At 35.0% G+C, this 22323-nt stretch overlaps 3 protein-coding genes and 1 pseudogene across 8 annotated transcripts; 1 reads left to right on the top strand and 3 right to left on the bottom strand.

Annotated features, from left to right (window-relative positions):
- Positions 1-975: 975 nt before the first annotated feature.
- Positions 976-3453, bottom strand: LOC18599984 (germin-like protein subfamily 1 member 14; annotated as a pseudogene).
- A 1293-nt stretch (positions 3454-4746) lies between these two features.
- On the top strand, positions 4747-5838 carry LOC18599983 (germin-like protein subfamily 1 member 13). Its single transcript, XM_018121202.2, has 2 exons — positions 4747-4915; positions 5093-5838. The coding sequence occupies exons 1-2, from the start codon at positions 4789-4791 to the stop codon at positions 5644-5646; spliced, it is 681 nt and encodes a 226-aa protein (XP_017976691.1). The 5' UTR covers positions 4747-4788; the 3' UTR covers positions 5647-5838.
- Positions 5839-13095: 7257 nt separating this feature from the next.
- LOC18599981 (germin-like protein subfamily 1 member 20) lies at positions 13096-13995 on the bottom strand. Of its 6 annotated transcripts, none has more exons than XM_007030203.3 (2): positions 13869-13995; positions 13096-13782 (listed from the first exon to the last, which is right to left on the bottom strand). In XM_007030203.3, the coding sequence occupies exons 1-2, from the start codon at positions 13993-13995 to the stop codon at positions 13244-13246; spliced, it is 666 nt and encodes a 221-aa protein (XP_007030265.1). In that variant the 3' UTR covers positions 13096-13243. The 6 variants fall into 6 exon arrangements, with proteins under 6 accessions (XP_007030265.1, XP_088662615.1, XP_088662616.1 ...); XM_088806489.1 differs by having other exon boundaries at positions 13096-13793; positions 13877-13995; XM_088806490.1 differs by having other exon boundaries at positions 13096-13787; positions 13877-13995.
- Positions 13996-17856: 3861 nt separating this feature from the next.
- On the bottom strand, positions 17857-18997 carry LOC18599979 (germin-like protein subfamily 1 member 20). Its single transcript, XM_018120788.2, has 2 exons — positions 18786-18997; positions 17857-18638 (listed from the first exon to the last, which is right to left on the bottom strand). The coding sequence occupies exons 1-2, from the start codon at positions 18907-18909 to the stop codon at positions 18085-18087; spliced, it is 678 nt and encodes a 225-aa protein (XP_017976277.2). The 5' UTR covers positions 18910-18997; the 3' UTR covers positions 17857-18084.
- Between the last annotated feature and the right edge of the window lie 3326 nt (positions 18998-22323).

Raw genomic sequence — 22323 nt, 5'->3', positions numbered from 1 at the left:
GATCTTTGAACCACAAAGATATTATATATATATATATATAAAGGAATAAAATTGGCTGAAGAAAAGAAATACCAAAGTGTGGCACACACTTCTCATGCTGTCTAAGTAACCTTAACCGTCCCTAGACATATACGTGATGCTTTTTCAGGATTTATTATCTTTCTATATGGGGAATAAGATTTTTCTTGCCTTTCAGAAAAAAGGAAGGGCTATTTATAAATATAAGGGCATGGAGAATAAAATGAGCAAGTCTTCTGCTTTGCAGCTTTGGCAAAGCTTTGGTTCTTTGCACAACTTCCCATTAACAAACACTGCTTATTTATGTGAAGAGCAAAACAATGCTATTTTAATATCCATGCAAAGCTTTAGATTGTTAAATAAACAAAGAAAATATTTGGTACGTAAAAGTTGAGCAGTTCCATTACAAAATGTACTGATGTAATCACTGCAGACAGGACAAATCTTAATTCCTTTTGTTTTTTTTCCCTAAAAAAATATATTAAAGAAGGAAAATGAATAGACCTATTCAATGACTGCTCTAGGCATGCTTTCAAGCCACATTTCTCAGCCCTCAATTCTCACCAAGCAACAAAACTCAGAACAATTCAATCAAGAAAGTTGCCTTACATTTTAGTAACATTCTATTTTAAAATGAGAAACTTTATTTATGTTTGTATATAAGACTCAAATATAATTAATAATAGCTGAGCAAATATATGTATATATATAATTAATAGTATTCATTGTTGCATGCATGGCTCCTTGATGACCAAGACCCAGACATGTCTTGACATTAAATTCCAATTGTGTAAACAAATTGCAATTTTATTGTAACAAAACCAAATCAATACAGAGAGACTTACATAAGCAAAACCTCCCCTTTTATTTTATTTTATTTTTTCAGGATGAATATTACTATAATAAGGGAAACAGATCAAAACATTATTCCAACAAATATTACAAGTATAATATGCTCTAATTGTTAGCCCACCAGAATTTTAACTGAAGATTTTTCACCACATTCTTGTCCTATTGGAACGCCTTGACAAGAACATCAGGATTAATGGGTGGATTTGCTGCAAACACTGCATTTGCTATTGTAATCACACCTGGATTCTGGCTCCTCAAAGCAGCAAAAGCTACAACATTGGTTTTCCCCACATTGAACTGGAAGTGAATGAGGCCAACTGGGAAAACAAAGAGATCTCCAAGGTATAGGATTTGTGTGATAAGACGATTATCTGGGTTGGATGTAACAAAGCCAACATAAAGTGTGCCTTCCAAGACAATTAGTATCTTCGTGGCACGGGGGTGAGTGTGAGGGGGGGTTTAGGCCACCGTTAGGTGCATAGTCGATTCGAGCCAACGAGATACCGAGAGTGTCAAGTCCTGGTATTTGGGCAACATTGACAGGAGTCACAGTTGATCCCACTGGATTTGATGTATTTCTGGGGACGTTAAGCCCTGAAACGGTGAAGTCTTCTGCTTTGGCAAGCTTTGGGTCTTCGCAGAACTTCCCATTAACAAACACTGCATATATGAAGGGAAGAATAATACGTTATTTCGATATGATGCCTACGCTTGGAGACTGTCCTGATAGTTTCATTCAAAACATAGAAAAAGAGAACATACCACTATCCTGTTGGGATTCAACCTCATGCTCAAATATAAAAATAATTAATAAATTAAAAATATAGTGCAGCAAAAAAAATAAGCTACTATTTAATCAGAGAAACAGTCGAATCTTACAGGATTAATATTTGTTTTTTTCATATAATTTTCAAATTAATTATGAACATTCATAAATTTAAATATTACATACCTTACTCTAAATATCGTAATCAAGAACCAATTAAATCCAAAGCCTTTGCTTCTTCACCTTTAGGATTTATCAAATCTTCAGCCACCCAAGTGTTTGGCCTCTAATAGTAATCCACACAGTGACTGAATAATATCTTTTCAAATGTAGGATTTTTACTTGTGTTAGCAAATTTTGTTTCTAAAACAAAAAAAACAAAAAGTTCTTGCCGAATCTTATTTTTAGTCAGATAAATAAAGACTATTTTTTTCTTATTTTATGAAACGGTTAGAAAGTAGTTAGAGGCTTAGAGCTTTAGTTTGCTAACATAACATATTTATATAGTCAAACTAATTTGTAACCCTAAATACAACTGTTGTATTTTAATTTAATTAAGTCTTTGAGAACTTAATTAATTTTTCACTTCTTTTAGTCTTTCTCAATTAAGTCCAACTTAATTAATTATCTTTATTTAATTTCAATTATGTCACTTAATGTGTGTGACCCATTAGACTTCTAACATGTTGGCAATAAATATAAATCATAATCAAATATCAATTTGATAATTAATTTATATTTATAGATCATGAGCGGCATCTAGCAATACATCATTACCACCCAAATGTTAAAGAGTCAATTAAAGAATTTGACAAAGCCCTTCAGTGATAAGCCTCTCAGTGCAATACGGTTCTTTTATCAAATATCTCAAATATGTCATTAAGCATGGCTCGGTGTCCACTTATGACATTCCATATTAGTTCTCATAATCATGACTAACTTATGAATTTAGGAAACTAACTTTCCTCAAATTCATCATGTTTTGGCCAAAGACTTTGTACAAGTTAATCAAGAATTAAGAACAAGTGAGATACATCCCCTTATATCGCTTGAGGTGATGAATCCTCTCTTGATCACTCATTCACCTTCGCATGCTTCATAACATACTCAAAAACACCTTGCTTAGGCATCTGGTCGCTTCCAAACTCGTAAAGGTAACATCAAATTATGTCATTCCCCATGCAAGATGACTTGGTGTCTCAAGTCCAACGACTAGTTGGACGACTATCACATGAGAATATTTTTCATAAACACTTGAGTGAAATACCAAATAGAGTTCTCATAACAGGTCATGTTCAGTGAACTTGTTCTTTAACAAGCACCTACATGTTATCCTCAAGTATCCCATGTACTTTAACCTATGAGATCGATTGCTTACTTCCCAAATAAAGAGGCTTGACATGTACCCAGTTTTTTAGCATTGTTAATGCCCTGTCTTGACAATACAATGACTAGGAACAATTTTAGGAACATGGTTTTAATGCATATTGATATCATAATTGTAATAACTTTACAATTCTCTAGCTAAGCCTTTATGTTCCATGGGCTTCATTCAATTAGTACTTAATAACTTCTTATTATTGCACTGACGTGAAGGAAAACCTCTATCACATATAATTATACGATTAAGTATGCATTAAATGACAATATATATATTTCTTAATCAATCCAATTGGCTCAATGGCATATACCAACACATCCTTGACATCACCGTTGGCTACACAGAAGTCTTGGAGAGGACTAGGACCAGATGCATAGGCAAATGAGGAAGACAGAGCCAAGAGAGAATATGCTAGGAGGAGATGAGCGCCTTTCATAGTTATAATAATGTAATTTCTAGCTTAATTAAATTCTTCTAAGTTTTATTACTCTGGAAGAGATGAGAAGCTTTCCTTGAGATCATGCCTATTTATAAATTGCAGCCTTTGAACTAGTCTATGCCTTTTCATTTCGTTGACTATAAGAACAAATCCAACGTTGCTAAGGCTGCGGGCACTCCAGCCATACAACTTACAATAAAAAATAAAGTCAACAAAATGAAAATCTTTGCCATTTGGCAGTGTTTGAACCTAAGATGCTAGCAGCTGGGCAGGTACTATGTGCAGCTGATTTCATTCAAATATAAAACTCTGCATGTTTCACAGTCAAGTCTTACATTACCATCTTTATAATTAATTTGGAAATCATGGTTTTCACATTTTACCTGATCATGTAAACACTTGTCAGGAATGTAATGTATGGACATATACACTGCTAAGCTTAACTGTTCAGGCTCCATCATCTTAATTTCTTATTCTTACAGTCCAAGGTAAAAGTTTTTCGTTTGACAGTATAGGTGCTTGAAGAGACTGCCATTGTTGGTTTATCTTCACTTGGTTGAGAGTAATCAATATGCATTGATTCTGTCTTCTGTTGGTTGCTTAATAACTATTATTTAAAACTTTAATATAATGTCTTTCTATTCTCGATTTCTTCTCCTTTTATTATTCTTGTGCACTATTCCAATTGTGAAAGCAATTTCCAGGAATTGTTGTTGAAGGCCGGACAATTTCTCCTTGAACTCAAATAATTCGAGTGGCATATGCATAATTATAGAAGCAGTCATGCAAGAAAATTGTTAGAAAGATTCAAGACTTGTGGGTTTTATATCTCTGGATAGAATCCATTGTCTTAGTTGACATGGTTCGATCTGAGATGTGCATGGACGCTCAAACACATTTCTTGTAGAATATCCATGCTTGACTAGGAACTGTTCAGAGATTGACCAATTGATGAGCAAATAATTAATTGTTCTTGAACAGAGAAGTTAAATAAACAAGAAAAAATTGGGTGTGTCAAGATTGACCAGTTCCATTGCACAATGTACTGATGTAAGCACTTCCGTTTTATTTCTAGGTCTAAACCTTTTTTATGATAGCACTTTATTTTTATGAAGCAGATTTAAAGTTTGTAAAGAGTAGCTGCAGACTTGGCAAATCGTTCATATTTTTTTATTTTTTATTTTTTGTTTCTGAAAAAGTAATTAAAGAATGAAAATGAATAGACTTGTTTAGTGACATTTGTCTATAAATAGGCATGCTCTCAAGCCAGATTTCTCATCTCCCACCGAGCAATATAACATAGAACAATATAATCAAGAAAGCTGCCTTACAATGATGAAAGGAGCTCAAATCCTTGTAGCATTTGTCCTGTTGGCTTTGGCCTCCTCACTTGCCTCTGCCTTTGATCCCAGCCCTCTTCAGGACTTCTGTGTAGCCATCAATGATACCAAAAATGGTGGTATGTTGTTCTTTATATCCCCATTTTCTTTTGAATATCTTTGGAATTAGTGTAATCAGGTCAACACCTAAACTGAAGACATATAAATAGCGGAGAAAATTAATTGAGAAATGTCTCTCATTTTTTTGCATAAAACCGTATCAAAGTAATAATTTTTTTTTTTTTTTGTATATTCAGTTTTTGTTAATGGCAAGTTCTGCAAGGACCCAAAGCTCGTGAACGCGGAAGATTTCTTCTTTTCAGGGCTTAACAAGCAAGGAAACACATCAAATCAACTAGGATCAAAAGTTACTCTGGTGAATGTTGGACAAATATCCGGACTTAACACTCTTGGCATATCTCTGGCTCGAGTCGACTATGCACCCTATGGTGGCCTAAACCCCCCTCACACTCACCCTCGTGCCACGGAAATCCTAGTCGTTGTGGAGGGCACACTTTATGTTGGTTTTGTTACATCCAACCCGGATAACCGTCTCATCACCAAAGTCTTATATCCTGGAGATGTCTTCGTTTTTCCAGTTGGTCTCATTCACTTCCAGTTCAACATAGGGAACACCAATGCTGTTGCCTTTTCTGGTCTTAGCAGCCAAAACCCAGGGATTAACACCATTGCAAAGGCTGTCTTTGGCTCAAACCCTGCCATCAATCCTGAAGTTCTTGCAAAGGCCTTCCAGCTGGATAAGAATATCGTAAACCAACTTCAGTCTCGGTTCTGGTGGAATAACAACTAGAGGAATATTTCTATACCCGTGAAATTTAATGTATTACTAGCTCGTTCTGGATAATGTTGGACATGTTTCTTTCATTGAATTTATAATTCTTGTGTTGAAATAAAAATAATGAGGTTGCTTATGTACTTTGGCTTATGTAAACCTTCCCCTTTTTTATTTTTATTATGTAAATATAATGCAATTTTGTTTTTAGTTTGGACCCACCCCTTCTTCACCGAGGGAACTGAATGCATCACATAATTGGTTTTTCTTCCTTCATGGGGTTATTGGAATTTGACATGCCATTCCCTCATTGGCTTGTCAATTACGACAACTGTCACACAAGCATGATTCAAGAATCATCAGCACACCCCTCTAAAGCTCTACTATATATATAAACTCTTTACAGTTTGTCTACCTTTTCCCTCCTCCCCTGCATTTCAACCAGGAAACACGATCTCTCTAATAAGATTGAAATCTTGAAAAGTCCACAAAGGCATAACCAATGAGCGAAATGAACCAAGAACCAGACTTTGAAGTTCCACTCCGAGAAGAAGATAACCCACAACTCCAAGAATCCATCAACCGTGATAGCTTCAACAACGTTATCGTTTTGTTATGTATGTTGATGGTCGAGGCTGAGGATAATGAAGGAGCGGATGAAACAGATGAGTCAATGTTGCGATGAGGCAACGCGAGAAGATGGAGATGTGTGCACCACTGAGGCAATAAAGGTTTGCTTTTCTTTCTCAGGGTTACGCTTTCTAGTTGTTGAGGAAAAAGAAGTTTTTGATACTTGCTTTTTGTATCAATGGTGGTAAAATTGGGGAAATTAGTGAAGAAACAAACTTCTGATTTCTGAAACGTTTTGACAAATTGAGATGGTTGGTTTATATCAATTTAGCTTGCATTTTATGAGTGGTTATTAACATGTCAAGTTTGTTGTTGTAGGATGATGGAGAGCTGGATTGTGAAGAAGCTGTGAGAGTGGAGAATATTGGGAAGTGTTGGGACCTTCATGTCAAGTGCCCTCGTGGCAAAGGTTATCAAATTCTTCTGTCTCGACAGAATTGCTATTACAAGCATTTTTAGATTTGGTTCTGCAGTGGCTTCAAAACGTTCATACCATCGAAGATTGAGTTCTCATCAATCATTATATTTTGATTTCAGTTTTTTTGGTTAGGATTTGTTTTTCTGGAATTGTAGCCTTTTATTTCCTTTTAGGTAACATTCAGTTCTCATCTATGAAGAAGGGATGTACTTGTTGTATTTGTTTTATAGAGCTCTAATGGAATAAAGATTTTGCAGACTCCAAATCCAAATATATCTTTTACATGTGGGTTCAATCTGGAAGCAGATTGCAACAGAAGCAGAGGTCCACCAGGAACCTCTTTTATTTTGCATTTCAGAAAGAATTGTTACAATTACAAGGGATGTAAAACATTATTCAACATAAGCTGCAAGGTAGAAGCATTCATCTCAGTTGCTATCCTCAGAATTTTGACTGAAGATTTTTCACCATTTTTCTGTCCAGTTTAAAGGCCTTGGCTAGAAGATCAGGATTAATGGCTGGGTCTGATCCAAACACTGCATTAATTGCTATTGTAATGACACCAGGATTCTGGCTGCTTAAAGCAGCAAGAGCAACAGCTAGAAAGCCGAGGTCAATGATTGTAGGTGAAAGGACATAATTTACTAGAGAAATTCCTCTTACTACTTGATAGTCCTACCAAGACAAAATGGTGTAACTTACGACCTCTAGATTGAATTGGAGGCCATTTAAGCTGTTGTAAAACATTGAGATTAAAAAATACTACTACAAAGCAATGTATAGAACTGAATAATTAAGTATGTACAAGGAATAGGCAACCAGATTCATTTAACTTTGCAAACTGATAAACATTATTTTTGTTACAAGTTTGCAATGGGAACAGTTAACATAAGAAGATGAACAGAATAGCAGGACTGTAAAAAACAGTACCAAAACATTGCAATAATATAACATCAAAGCTTATAAACCGGTAGAATTATTCAACAAGGTTGAAGTGGTTGCACTCTCAAACACAAGAGAGGGTCTCAAAGTATGCTTTAAGACCATCTATCCGTACTTCCATCACCTCCATTTCCTCATCCCTGAAATTGTAATATAGTGTCATACCACTTTCAAGTACAGCAACCACTGAATCTCCTTTGTCATCATCAGAGCGCACAACCAGACAGAAAGTATTATAATTTCTATAAGAAGGTATAAGGTTGAAACTTTGCATTTCGGCTTCAAGATCAATACGATACTTGATGAACCAATCCGAATAATCCACTAGCATTTCGTAAATCCGAAATATTAAACGCCAAGCAGGCTTTCGTCCAATTACAAGATGCAAATAGCCTCTGGACTCCCCAAAATATCGAAAACCGTTATACCACCTTATTGGCTCTCGCATCGGCATTGGCATCAAGCATTCAGTCTCCACATCAAAGCATAGTGACTCTTTAAATATCATCTTCAAAATTTTCATTCCCGCAATAGTACGCCTAATCATCTTCCCACGCGATTTTCTGTGTCTTCAAGGCAGAACTGGGAAACGTGGTCTGCATTAAAGTTGTAGCTCTATTTCTTAGATTTTCAATAGCTCAAGAATTGAATCATTTGGCCATCTGGAGTAAGAGTTATGGTCAAAATACTGAAGCATGTACGAGCAGGATTCTAAGTCCTTCAAATACCTTTCTTTCCAAAATTTTTTTTTAAAGAACCTTTCTTTCCAAAATAAAGCCTTATTCTTTTAAATCTTATAAAAATATAAAAACTAATAAATAATTATCAAATTAAAGTAAATAAATATAAAATTAAATAACTCAATAAAAATAAATTAATTAAAAAATAACTAAATTCTAGTTAAAATTTAAGGAACATTTAAGAACAATATGAGATTAAAATAATTCTATAAAATAAAATTATCAAACATTATTCAAAGAAAATCAATCATCGATACAAATCAAAGAAAGTGATAGAAGAACAAAAGTAGAGAGAGAAACTAAGATTTGAAGCTTTCGAATCTTCAATCTTCTTCGATTTCCTTTGCTTTCTTCTTTTGTTGATGGCTTCTTTTTCTCTAGAAAAGCTACTCTGAAGGATGAACTCAGAAGACATTGTTCAAAGGTTGCCTAAAATTACTAAACTTGATGTTGTATGTGGGATATGTCAACTAGCCAAACAAAGTAATCTTTCATTTCTGAAGAAAAGGAGGTGAAAAGCTACAGAGAAACTAAAATTGGAACATACTGACTTAAGAAGACCAATGAAGACCTTATCACTGGGTGGGAACAACTATTATCTCATTTTTATTGATGATATATCCAAGTTCTACTGGATCTTTTTTCTGAAGCTTAAATTTGAAGCCCTGGAGAGTTTTCTTAAATTTAAAAGTTTAATAGAAAATCAAGCAAAGTTTTCTATCAAAATTCTCAGAAGTGATAATGGCAAGGAGTTCATTTCTACAGAATTTGAGAGTTTTCTAGCACAGTTTGCCATAAACCATCAATTGACTGTTACTTATAGTCCTTAGCAGAATGGAGTGTCTGAAAGAAAGAATAGAACACTCATGTTGATGGCTAGGTGTTTATGGTTTCAGAAATGACTACTTAAGTCATTCTAGGTAAAAGCTGTAAATACAGCTAATTATTTGTTGAATCTAACTCAAACAAGCACATTGGGAGATAAAACTCCTTATGAATGTTGTTTGGTTATAAACCATCTATGTCTCACTTGAGAATTTTTGGCTACATCGGTTATATCAAGATCCCTTATGAAAAAAGAACAAAGCTGATGAGAAGAGTCAGACAACCATTCGTGTTGGCTACAGTGAGAAGTCAAGGGGATACAAAACGAACAATGTTGATTTAAAAAAGATCATCATTAGCAGAGATATCAAGTTTAATGAGAACTTTATATGGAATTAGGAGAAGTTGACTATTAAGTATTCTGGAAATATAAGCTTCGTTGATACGCAAGTTATAAAAGAAACTGATCAAGAAACTGATATTGAAGATGAGAGTCATGTAGTGAGAGGCACCAGAGCACTGCAAGATATTTATGCTCAATGCAATGTGACTATCAGTGAACCAACTATTGCTGAAGTTGCTAGGAATGAAAAACGGTTGCAATCCATGCATGAGGAGATGCAGATAATCATGAAGAATGGTACATGGATCTTGGTGGACAAACCTACTGATCAACACATCATGGGTGTCAAATGGATTTAGAAAATCAAACTTAATGCAGATGGATAACAGATACAAGGCAAGGCTTGTAGCGAAAGGGTATGCACAAATTCAAGGAATTGACTATTGGAGACATTCGCACCAGCAAGGCATGACACCATCAGGCTAATCACTGCTTTGGCTACAAAAAAAGGTTGGAAAATTTGGCACCTTGATGTTAAGTCTGCTTTCTTAAATGGTTATCTAAATGAAGACATCTATGTTCAGCAACCAGAGGGCTTCATTTCACCAAGTACTATAGGCAAGGATTGCAAGTTAATTAAAGCTTTATATGGCTTGAAACAGGCTCCCAAAGGCTGGTATGAAAGGATTGATATTTATTGATTTCTCATGGGTTCTAGAGAAGTGCAAATGAGCATACTTTGTATGTAACTCTATAGACTTACAAAGGCTTGTCATTTCTGTGTGTATGGATGACTTACTCATTACAGGTTTAAGTGAGTCACTATTAAAGGAGTTCAAAGCTAAGTTGATGAATGAATTTGATATGTCAGATTTAGGGGAAATGAGTTATTTTCTTGGTCTACAGTTTATTCAAACTTCTGACTTTATCTACATACAACAAAGTAAGTATGCTAAAGAGTTACTGAAGAAATTTCAAATGGAGGAATGCAAGGATGTTGATACTCCACTAGCATCAAATTGAAAACTATTCATGATGATGGTTCTCCAAATGTAGCAAGTTCTATTTACAGAAGCATTGTGGGAAGTTTACTCTATTTCACTGCTTTAAGACCATATATCATGTACTCAACAAGCTTGTTATCCAGATTTATGCAACAACCTTCATAGAACCATTACTCAGCTGCAAAGAGAGTATTGAGGTATATTAAAGGAACATTTGACTTTGGTTTGAAATTTGAAAAGACGTGGAGTGATGAACTTATAGGTTTTTGTGGTAGTGCTTGGGCTGGGAGTACTGATGACTCTAAAGCACTACTAGTTACTATTTTTCTTTGGGAAGGGTTGTTTTCAGTTGAAACTCCAAGAAACAAGAATAGTGGCTTAATCATCAACAAGTAGAATATATAGCTGCTGCAGCTACCTCAAATCATGTGGTTTGGTAAGGAAAGTCTTTCATGATTTGGGTTATAGCTACAAGAAAGGAACCATACTGTTTATTGATAACAAGTCTACTATTTCGATTGCCAGAAATCCAATATAGTATGGTAGAACAAAGCATATCAAAGTGAAGGTTCATGCTATTAGAGAGGCTGTAAAAGATGAAGAGGTTGATGTTCAACACGGCAGTGCTTATAGTCAACTTACAGACATCTTCACAAAATGTTTGAGTAAGGATAAATTCACGTTTCTAAGATCTGAATTAGGGATTCGTAGTTCAAACACCAAGGAGATGTGTTGAACATTTATGGCCTTTGTCCAACATCCAAGCATTTACAGTCAAACATCAATGGTGGACCCGCTGGGAGCAAAGGAATTTTAAATGAATGAAAAAGGAAGTCACGTGCAGTCAAATGAGGATCAAAGGGCTGCCGTTTTAACATTTTGCCTCTTGTTGTTTTTGCAGGTCAAGTTACTTTACCTTTACTGTTTCACTTTACCATTATTCTTTATTTCCAAATGTTAGGGATTGATGTTGTTCAGCACTCTCTTTCATTAATGCAGCGTCGTTTTGTTGTTATGGTTGTGTCTATGTGCTGTCAACGGGTATTTTTTGTACAGATCCCTGTGCTACATTTCTTAGGTATTTGGAATGCCAGATGTTTTTATCTGGTTGGTCATCTATTTTGCATTTTCTCTCTCTTCCAATTGTGTGTATATATATATATATTAGTAGGTTGAATGACATGAAATGTATGTTTTGTGTGCCGTTTTGGACTATTGGCTCTTCTTCTCGCTTATTCCTCGATGCTCTGTTTTTCTCTCCTGAAAATTTGTTGTTCTTCAGAAAAATCATTTGGATTCAACAGGGGTATTAGCCCCACAAGAAATATCAAGAGAATAATTATTGTGATAAAACCAAAATTAAGCTGGATTCAGTACTTTCTTAAACCTTCAGGGTACCGAACTCTTACCTAGGTTCTTCATTGATGAATACTGTTCCCTTGGGTCATTGCAATGAATTGAAATTAATGAATGTTCCTGTTTAATCTGGTAAACGGCTAATAATTTCCCTGGTATAATTGAGAGAAACAAAATAAAGCTGTATACCAAAAAGGAACATAGTTGTTAAAGCTTGGTAGGTGGATTTTGATAATGCCATTAGATCCTGTAACTAAATCCCTGTTGACATCCCCACGCAAGCTTGTCATCTTGCAAAACTAAAATTCAAGGAGTATCTATTTTCTATTCTCTCTCTCATATTTTTCTTTCTGGCCTGAACCTCTCCCATATTCTAACTTAAGAACCCCTTACCAATCAAAAAACACCTCATCTAAAACGCCTAAGGAAGATCTTTTCCAAATGAATGCTGGCAAGCTGCTGAAATATAATATTGGATGTACTCCAACTTTCCCTTAACAACCCACAAAATTTACACTTACATATTAGAATATTACCATTGAATATATTCTTTGAACTTTGCTGCTTCATTCTCTTAGTCTATTGACAGAAATGGTTTATTCAAAAATCATTCAAGGTAGCAGCAACAAAATTTTTTTCACCAGGATTTACCTTATTTTAACATCAACTGGAATGTATTTTTTTTTCTTTTTAAATGAAAATATCGAGCTTGTGATTGTAGTAACATGATCATGAAGGAAACTTAATGATATAGTCCAAATTTGAAGCATTGAAATATCAAATTGGATTTATTATCCCAAAACTCTGAGGTATTGTTATAGCCTAGCTTGTGTTAATGAAGCTCCAAGGAAGCATTCATGTCTGGAATATCGAAAGCAACAATCTTTTCAATGCCTACCCCAAACAATTGAACAAAGTTTCCTTCTTCCAGAGAGGAAAAATGATAATCACATCAATGTCTTTCAACTGGAGCAAGTATTACTATGAACTAAATCCTGTTACTATTTAATTATTGTTTAGATAAATGTATATATGAATTTATTCAATTCATTCATATCTTTAGGTGCATGAAAAAACAATTTTTCGTATCTTTAAAGTGTTTCCTACCTGTCATTTCCACTATTTCTAGGTAGAGAGCCTTTAAAGTTTTTCTGCTTTTGCAGCTCTTAGGGGTAGGGAGAGATGGATTCAAGAAGTTTGGACAACATAGACATGGTACTCTGCTAAATTGGTCAATACGGACAAAGCATTTATTATACGGTGGTGAAGGAAAGCCATTAAAACGTAATGTAAAATTGCTGTTGTGCCTTTCATCTTTGTTGCAAAGTTGCAATCATTTCTCAATATGTCGATCCCATCAGAACCTTGACTGGAGGTACTTCACCACTTTTTTATCCAGCTGGAAGGCCCCTGTAAGGACATCAGGGTTAATGGGTGGATTTGATCCAAAAACAGCGTTTGCTATTGTGATCACGCCAGGATTCTGGCTGCTCAAACCAGCAAAAGCAACAGCATTGGTCTTTCCCACATTCTGCTGAAAGTGAATGAGGCCAATAGGGAAGACGAAAACATCTCCCGGGGAAAGGATTTTAGAGATGAGGCGATTATTTGGGTTGGATGTAACAAATCCAACATATAGTGTGCCTTCTAGCACCACAAGGATCTCCGTGCCACGAGGGTGGGTGTGAGGTGGGTTTAGCCCGCCATTTGGTGCATAGTCAATACGAACTAAAGAAATACCAAGAGTGTTTAGTCCTGGTATTTGGTCAACATTTACAGGAGTAACTACTGATCCGACAGAATTAGACGTATTCTTTGGGATGTTTAGCCCTGAAAAAAAGAAGTCGTTCACAGTAGCAAGCTTCGGATCCTTGCAGAACTTTCCATTCACAATGACTGCAGGAAAGAAAAGTTAGCTGAAAGCATGCATTGCCAAAGTAAATACAAAAATTGAGAAAAGATTAGATGAGAAAGAGGCTTGCCTGATCCTTTCTTGGTGTCATTGATGGCTACACAGAAGTCCTGGAGGGGACTAGGGTCACAGGCAGAGGCAAACGAGGAAGCCAAAATTAAGAGTATGAAACCCAAAATGAAATATGCACCTTTCATTGTCTCTTATAGACTCTTAGTTCTATCACCAATCTCTACCTTAATTTCTTCCAAGTGTTGTTGCTTGATGTGGGTGACAAAACTTGCATTACAACAAGCCTATTTATAGACAGGGATTCTTGAAATGCTCTATACCTTGCATTCCCTTCTTGAAGTATAGCAAAAGTAGACCAACCAATTCATTAAGGGTCATTTATTTTGCAATTTAAGGGGAATTACTTTCCGCAGCTAGCCTCATTTGTTATCGCACTCAACTCCTCCTTCCTATTCTTATAGCAGTTCGGTAGTTACCTTTTCTCCGTTTTCCTACTGGATTGAAATCGAATTAAGTTATGGACTACTTTCAATGCCCTTGACACCATTCACAAAGTTTCTATGACCAATGACTTGTCTCGATGGAAGTTTTAACTTTCAATTGAAAATTGAAATGTCTACCGCACTGCTTCTTTAGCGTGGTGAGAGTTGAAATTCTAACGGTTGAGGCAGGTACCAAAACCGTGCACTGGTATTTGTATTGCATTTCCATCCGTGGGTACGAGTTCCATGCAGCCAGTCATCATCTGAACTTTATCATGCCATTTATCAGGCCTATCATCTGAATTGTCATCAAATCTATCTTCACCGGCAGGAAACAATCCTCATTTCCCTCATCAGATGCAGTATTATCCTTGAGCGTTGCAGTATCACCCTCCAACGTTGCAATGTTGTTATCAAGTATCGTATTCTCATTTGAAAATGGCATTACACCGTTTACAGTTTCACCTAATCATTGCATTTGTTGGATAGAAGCAAGTAATTGGTTTGATGCGCATCCTGATCGAAATTGTGTAGCCAACTGTTCTGTGAATGTCGTGTGTCTACCAGGTTGCACAAACTCTTGTGCATACGTCAATTGCTATTGTTGTGAGTTACGAACCAAATGTTGTGGTATATGTGAAGCATTGTAAATCTCATTTTAATTGAACTAATTATCATGTTGTTTAGCTTCTTCATGTGACATGACATTTGTTTGGTGTCCCTTAATGCTGACATACACAATCGAAACATTCCTCTGTTCTAACAGAATTAATGCAACATCCTCATCACCCTTGATAATTAAGCGTGATAACTCTCCGGGTATACTGATCAATGCATGTAACTCAATCTTGTCAATTTCTGAGTTTACCCCAACAACATCTTCAACCAGCTTCATCAAGCTCGTAAATGACAAATCACTCCTGACTCCCCACATTCATGCCTCACCACCCTTGTAAATGCCATTCACTCACTGACCACCATGTCTTATCTCAAGTCGCACAATTAGAACCCCACTAAAATTTTGAAAACAAAAAATTTGTCAATCATTTTACACATTACATGCCATGTTTTAAAATTTGTCAGTTATGTTGTTACACGTTATTTTCAAAAAATACTACACGCCATGTTTAAAAATTGTTACACACTATGTTTAAAAAATGTTGCACGCCATGTTCAAAAATGTTACACGCAATTTCAAAAATTGTTACACACCATGTACCAAACATGTTACATGCCATGTTAAATAAAATTGTTACACACCATGTGCTAACACATGTTATTTTAGTATATTTTTTACACGTTATGTGCATTATAGATGCATGACGTGTAACAATTTTAGGCAATGTTTTTCTGATACATGTTTAATTTACACAAAAAGTTTCAAAAATTTATGTGTTGTAGCAATAAACCCAAAAATATACCTTGATGTCATCTCCGCTATAGGATCTGTTTATCGACGACAATATGGCTAGATGCCGAGAAATAGACCATAGCACGATGACGATGGTGCTCAATAGAGAGTTGACAAAGCTCATGTAGTTCAGAGAGCTGATAGCGCTGATGACGATGGTGCTTAACAGAGAGTTGACAGAGTTGATACAGTTCAAAGAGCTGAGAGAGAGCGAGCTCAAATAGTTGAGCATTTATTTCTATTTTCTCTATGACGGGAGGGAGATATCGGGAGCTTAATTTGCCAGAATGTTTTTAAGGGTATTTTGATATACTCGTGCTTATGTTTTGCTAGAAATAGATAACTTTATATATGTAGTTATTTCTGAAATCACCTTATGAGGAGGGCTATTTTTCAGAATTTTCTTAAGAACAAATCCTAACAAAAGAACTGAAATCGAAATATAATGATTGATGAGTACTCAATCTTTGATGGTATGAACGTTTTGAAGCCACTGCTGAACCAAATATAAATGAGCTTGTAATAGCAATTCTGTCGAGACAGAAGAATTTGATAGCCTTTGCCACAAAGGCACTTGACCTGAAGGTCCACGCTTCCCAATTTTCTGCACTCTCACAGCTTCTTCACAATCCAGCTCACCATCATCCTACAACAACAAACTTGACATGTTAATACCACTCATAAAATGCAAGCTAAATTGAGATAAAACCAACCATCTCAATTTGTCAAAACTTTTCAGGAATCAGAAGTTTGTTTCTTTCACTAATTTCCCCAATTTTACCACCATTGATACACAAAACAAGTATCAAAACTTCTTTTTCCTCGACAACTAGAAAGCGTGACCCTGAGAAACAAAAGTAAACCTTTATTGCCTCAGTGGTGCACACATCTCCATCTTCTCGCATTGCCTCATCGTACCGTTGACTCATCTGTTTCATCCGCTCCTCCATTATCCTCAGCCTCTACCATTAACATACATAACAAAACGATAATGTTGTTGAAGCTATCAAGGTTGATGGATTCTTGGAGTTGTGGGTTATCTTCTTCTTGGTTTGGAACTTCAAAGTCTGGTTCTTGGTTCATTTCGCTCATTGGTTATGCCTTTGTGGATTTTTCAAGATTTCAATCTTATTAGAGAGATTGTGTTTCCTGTTCGAAATGCAGGGGAGAAGGGAAAAGGTGGAGAAAAGAGTTTATATAGTAGAGCTTTAGAGGGGTGTGCTGATGATTCTTGAATCTTGCTTGTGTGACAGCTGTTGCAATTGACAAGCCAATAAGGGAATGCCATGTCAAATTCCAACAACCCATGAGGGAAGAAAAACCAATTATGTGATGCATTCATATCCGTCAGTAAAGAAGGTGGGTCTAAACTAAAAACAAATTACATTATATTTACACAATAAAAATAAATTCAACACAAGAATTATCTAATCTTTTTACTACAATCCTACCTTATCTAATCACAACAAAAAATTATATCAAGATTGTTAACTGGAGCAAGATATGATAGGAGTGACTTTTTATAGCAATTGATTCAACAAGGAGACAATAATTTCTCTAGAAATGAATTCAAATATATAAGGTTCAACTATATTAGTATTGCCTCTAAAGCATAATACTAATCATATTCAATTTATTTTATTAATTTTTCTAATGTCACTCCAACATCCAGGCCATTGTAACTAGACCCCAATCCTTAAGAAGTGACAAATTTTGCTTATTTCAGAAACAAGACAAAGATTCGTTTTCACTTTTTTTTTTTTTTAGGGCAAGACTCGTTTTCACTTAAATAGACAAAAATATAAATCCCAAAACCTTTCAAGAAACCAAGAAGCCAAGGAGGAAAGATGGAAACTAAAAGAGATCCAAATGCAAGAATCCTTGTGGATAACATTCAAGTAACAAAAAGAAAGCAAAAATTGATATGAAAAAGTACATTAGGCATATATATATATATAATTTGCCGTTCCTTAAATATATATGAGATTGCCAAATTAATTTTACAAAATCAAATATCTGGAAAAAGAAATAACCAAATCCCCGTTATTAATCTCAATAGTATCTCATATATTATATTATATAAAGTTGATCTGTTCCAAATTTTATAAATTCAGTAGTTAATTCATGTATATGTTGATTGATGAAGTAGTTAATTTAAGAATCAACATTTATTCTCGCTTCCCTGCACCATAGACAGAGTCAACACCCAACAAGCTGCAACTTTATAATTCAAAAGAAAATGATCAACTTTCATCTATCACAAAGATAGCTACATAAAGCACCCTCTTTATTAGTATATTCTGATTACAGTAGATGATTTCACTGATGAGGAGGAGATTGCAAACAAGCTGCTACTCCATGGCTATATTTCAAGCCTTTCCCTATTTGTTCTTCCACCAGAAACGAGATTGGAGATACTTCACCACTTTATTGTCAAGCTGGAAAGCCCTGGTAAGAACATCAGGATTGATGGGTGGATTGGATCCAAAAACAGCATTTGCTATCGTGATCACTCCAGGATTTTGACTGCTCAAACCAGCAAAGGCAACAGCATTAGTCTTTCCTACATTTTGCTGGAAGTGAATGAGGCCAATTGGGAAGACGAAAACATCTCCCGGATAAAGGACCTTGGATATGAGGCGATTATCAGGGTTGGAGGTAACAAAACCAACATAGAGTGTGCCCTCCAGGACTACTAGGATCTCTGTGCCGCGAGGATGAATGTGAGGTGGGTTTTGCCCTCCGTATGGTGCATAGTCAATACGTACCAAGGATATGCCAAGAGTGTTTAGGCCTAGTATTTGATCAACATTTACTGGAGTCACAACTGATCCAACAGGATTGGTCGTGTTTCTTGGGACGTTAAGCCCTGAGAAGAAGAAATCCTCTGCTGTGGCAAGCTTTGGGTCCTTGCAGAACTTCCCATTCACAAATACTGCAATACAAAATTGTTTGTTAATTAATAACATGTCAAGCAAATATAGCAAGTAGTAATAAAAGTACAGAAACACCAATCCCAAGCCTTTTTTTGTAACATTAATGAAGACGTTCATAAGAACAAGTTGCAAAAAGAGAGCTTTACTTCCAGTCTTGGTGTCATTGATGGCTACACAGATATCCTGGAGAGGGCTTGGGTCATAGGCTGAGGCCAAAGAGGAAGCCAAGGCCAAGAAGGCAAAAGCTACAAGGAAATAATGACCTTTCATTATGACTAAAGCTAATCTTAAAACTTAAATTCTTCTAAATGGTATAACTTTCAGATTAGGGGTGCGAATTCTTTCATGAAATACAAGCCTATTTATAGAATGGGGTCATTAAACTGGCATACCATTTTTTTTTTTTTGGTTCACTCTACAAAGAAAAGGTAAATTTGCCACGTCCTAAATGGTTATCTCTCTTCTATTTAATTGTTTTTCAACAATACCTCACAGATTGGTGATATTATAATAATTTAAACAAATTGACTGAAGCACCCTTATCTAGAATCCTGAGTGAAAATTGACACACCTTGACACTGTTCTTTCGAAAACTTTGGGCTACCTTTCTGGTAAGGATTATGGAAGTACCAGGTTTCATTTCTCGTTCTAATTTTATAAATCCTACAAATAATTTACATGTCCAAAACAGGGAACAGATGAAAATCATGAAAGCTATGTACTTTCTCAGCTAAGAAGCTACAAATCTGTGATATATAGTTGACAATCTTGCGCTGAATTAGCAAGTTCAGAAAGAAGATAAACCCAGTATCACATCTTTAAGATTTATCTGTAAGGCCATTAGAGCTTAATTTAGCTAGTTTCTAGACAATGACAATTGCATGGTTTAACTGTTCAAGGCCGTCAAGCTAATCTTCTTAGTGTAGGGAAAATGCTTAAAAAGACTATCTTTACTAGTGGGTCTTTAGCCATTGTTTAAGCTGGAAAATGCTATAGACTTAGAGCGGATTCAATGTTTCTACTTTCTAACATCACATTAAAGTGAATCGATCAAAGTCTACAATATAATTAATGGAAAAGAGATTGAAGAAACAAAAGGATTTCTTCTAAGAGATAACCATCCTTGAAAATCAATTTTCTTAAGTTTTCCCTTTGAATTATTTGAAAATGGGAACTATCAGAGTCTTTTGAGTCTAAGCATCAATCTAAAAGGCAATCCCTTACATGGTTTCCTTCTTTGATTTGCAGTTGACAAAATGCCCACCAAAATATGGTATAAACTTGGTCATTTCACCTAGGCCAAAAAACAGAAAAAGAAGAAGCCTAGAGCTAGAAAAGCCAAATTAGGAGTTAGAGCTTTCACCTAAAAGGAGGAGTTGTTAAGATTGGTAGGTGACAATGACATCAAGTTCTATGATCCATGAGTTGTTAATACAGTAGGAAGCTTCTTTGCCAGTGAAGCTTAGCATAAAAAAGAATCATTCTTATACATATTCCTTTCTTGCTCTAATTCTTTATCGACTGATACACATGACCCTCATGCACAGCAAATTAGAATATTGTCTAAGATTACCAAACCCCCTCCAACAGATCACCATATCCCAAAAGAGCATTGGAGGGTTTAGGAGCAGATCAAATGCCTTGATTTATTGATGGAAACATGGTAACAACTTTGTTTTACCTGAAATCAAGGCACCAAGACCTTGAAATTCTTCCAAGTCTTTTGACTGCCTATTTGATCTAGTTTTATTTTTTTTAGCTTAAAAGCTATTATAAAACTCTTATGAGAAATAATAGCTTCTAAAATTAAACACAAACTGTTTGGTAGGTTGTTTGGTAAAATAAATTATATAAACTCTAATTTTTGTTAAAATTACAATGAAAGGTATTCATTCTATCTTCAATCCCTCAATAAACCAAAGCAAAACAAGACTGCTTCTAGTTTATATATGGTTTTAGATGTTAAAATTAAAAGAATCAATAAAAAAACAACATAACTCTCAAACTTGTATAATAATAATAGTACTACATTTTTGGGTAAAATATCCTGACTCTTCAAATTTTTAATCAAAATTACACAAAAGTCCATTACTTTTCAAAATGGATACTTCGCTACAAAATAATTTTTTTCATTGGACATGTAGGTCCAGCCATTAGTCAACTATTAATGCTTCCGTCAATTTGACGACATGGCACAGGTAAAAAGATAATTTTATCCTTAATTAATTTTTAAAAATTACTATTATATAATTTTATTTGTTATGAAAAATAACTCAAAAGAACAAATAATGATAACTAAAAGAACAATTAAAGAAAAGAAAGAAAATATTTAGTGAGGAGAAAAGAGATCTTATTGAAGTGTGTGTTTACAAATGAATTGAGGGGGCCTATTTATAGGCAAATAACCCCCTTATCTTGATAGAATTTACAAGATGAAGATAACACTTAGAGATTAGATGGATTAAATTCTAATCCAATCCAATTTACATCAAATCTAGATATAGATAGAATAAATGGATATTCACAAAAATATTCATAACACTTCTCCTTGAATATCCATTGTATTAAGAATATGCCTCGTTAAAACCTTAAAAAAAAAAAATCTAATGGGAAAAAAATCTGAGTGAAGGAAAAAGAGTACATAATTCTTTTCAAGAATACGCTTATGAAATACTACCTCATTAAAAATCTTATCAAGAAAAACCTTGTGGGAAAAACCTTGATGAAGGAAAAGAGTACAGTACATATTTTACTCCCCTTAACAACCGCATTATTTAAGATCTTTAAAACAGCGCATCCCAATCTTTTGTATCAACTTTTCAAATGTTGCAGTAGGAAGGGCTTTAGTAAACAAATCTGCTAGATTGTCACTTGAACGAATTTGTTGAACACTAATATCACCTTTTTCTTGAAGGTCATGAGTGAAGAAGAATTTTGGCGAAATATGTTTTGTTCGATCGCCTTTAATGTATCCTTCTTTTAACTGTGCTATGCAAGCAGTATTATCCTCGTATAATGTTGTTGGAATTTCTTTCTTGATTGACAAACCACACATTTCTCGAATATGTTGAGTTACAGATCTTAACCAAACATATTCACGACTTGCCTCATGAATTGCTAAAATTTCTGCATGATTAGAAGAAGTAGCAACTATAGTTTGCTTTACAGAACGCCATGAAATAGCCGTACCTCCATATGTGAATAAATAACTTGTCCAGGATTGAGCTTTATGTGGATCTAATAAATATATTGTATCTGCATAACCAATTAAATTTGATTTTAATGCATTTGAATAATATAAACCCATATCCATTGTTCCTCGAAGATATCGAAGTATATGTTTAATTCCATTCCAATGTCTTCGAGTTGGAAAAGAACTATATTTTGCTAATAAATTCACAGCAAATGAAATATCAGGTCGTGTATTACTAGCAAGATACACTAATGCTCCAATTGCATTAAGATATGGTACTTCAGGACCAAGAAGTTCTTTATTATCCTCACGAGGTTGGAAAATGTCTTTTTCCACATCTAATGATCTTACAACCATTGATGAACTCAATGGATGTGCTTTATCCATATAAAATCGTTTTAGCACTTTCGCTATATAATTAGATTTATGGACAAAAATGTCATTTGTCAAGTGTCCAATCTGAAGACCCAAACAAAACTTTGTTTTTCCAA

The sequence above is a fragment of the Theobroma cacao genome, chromosome 5, assembly GCF_053813885.1.
Source record: "Theobroma cacao isolate CCN51 chromosome 5, ASM5381388v1, whole genome shotgun sequence".
Classification (NCBI taxonomy): Eukaryota; Viridiplantae; Streptophyta; class Magnoliopsida; order Malvales; family Malvaceae; genus Theobroma; species Theobroma cacao.
Note: the sequence above shows the minus strand (reverse complement) of the source record. Positions and strands in the feature narration are given on the sequence as shown.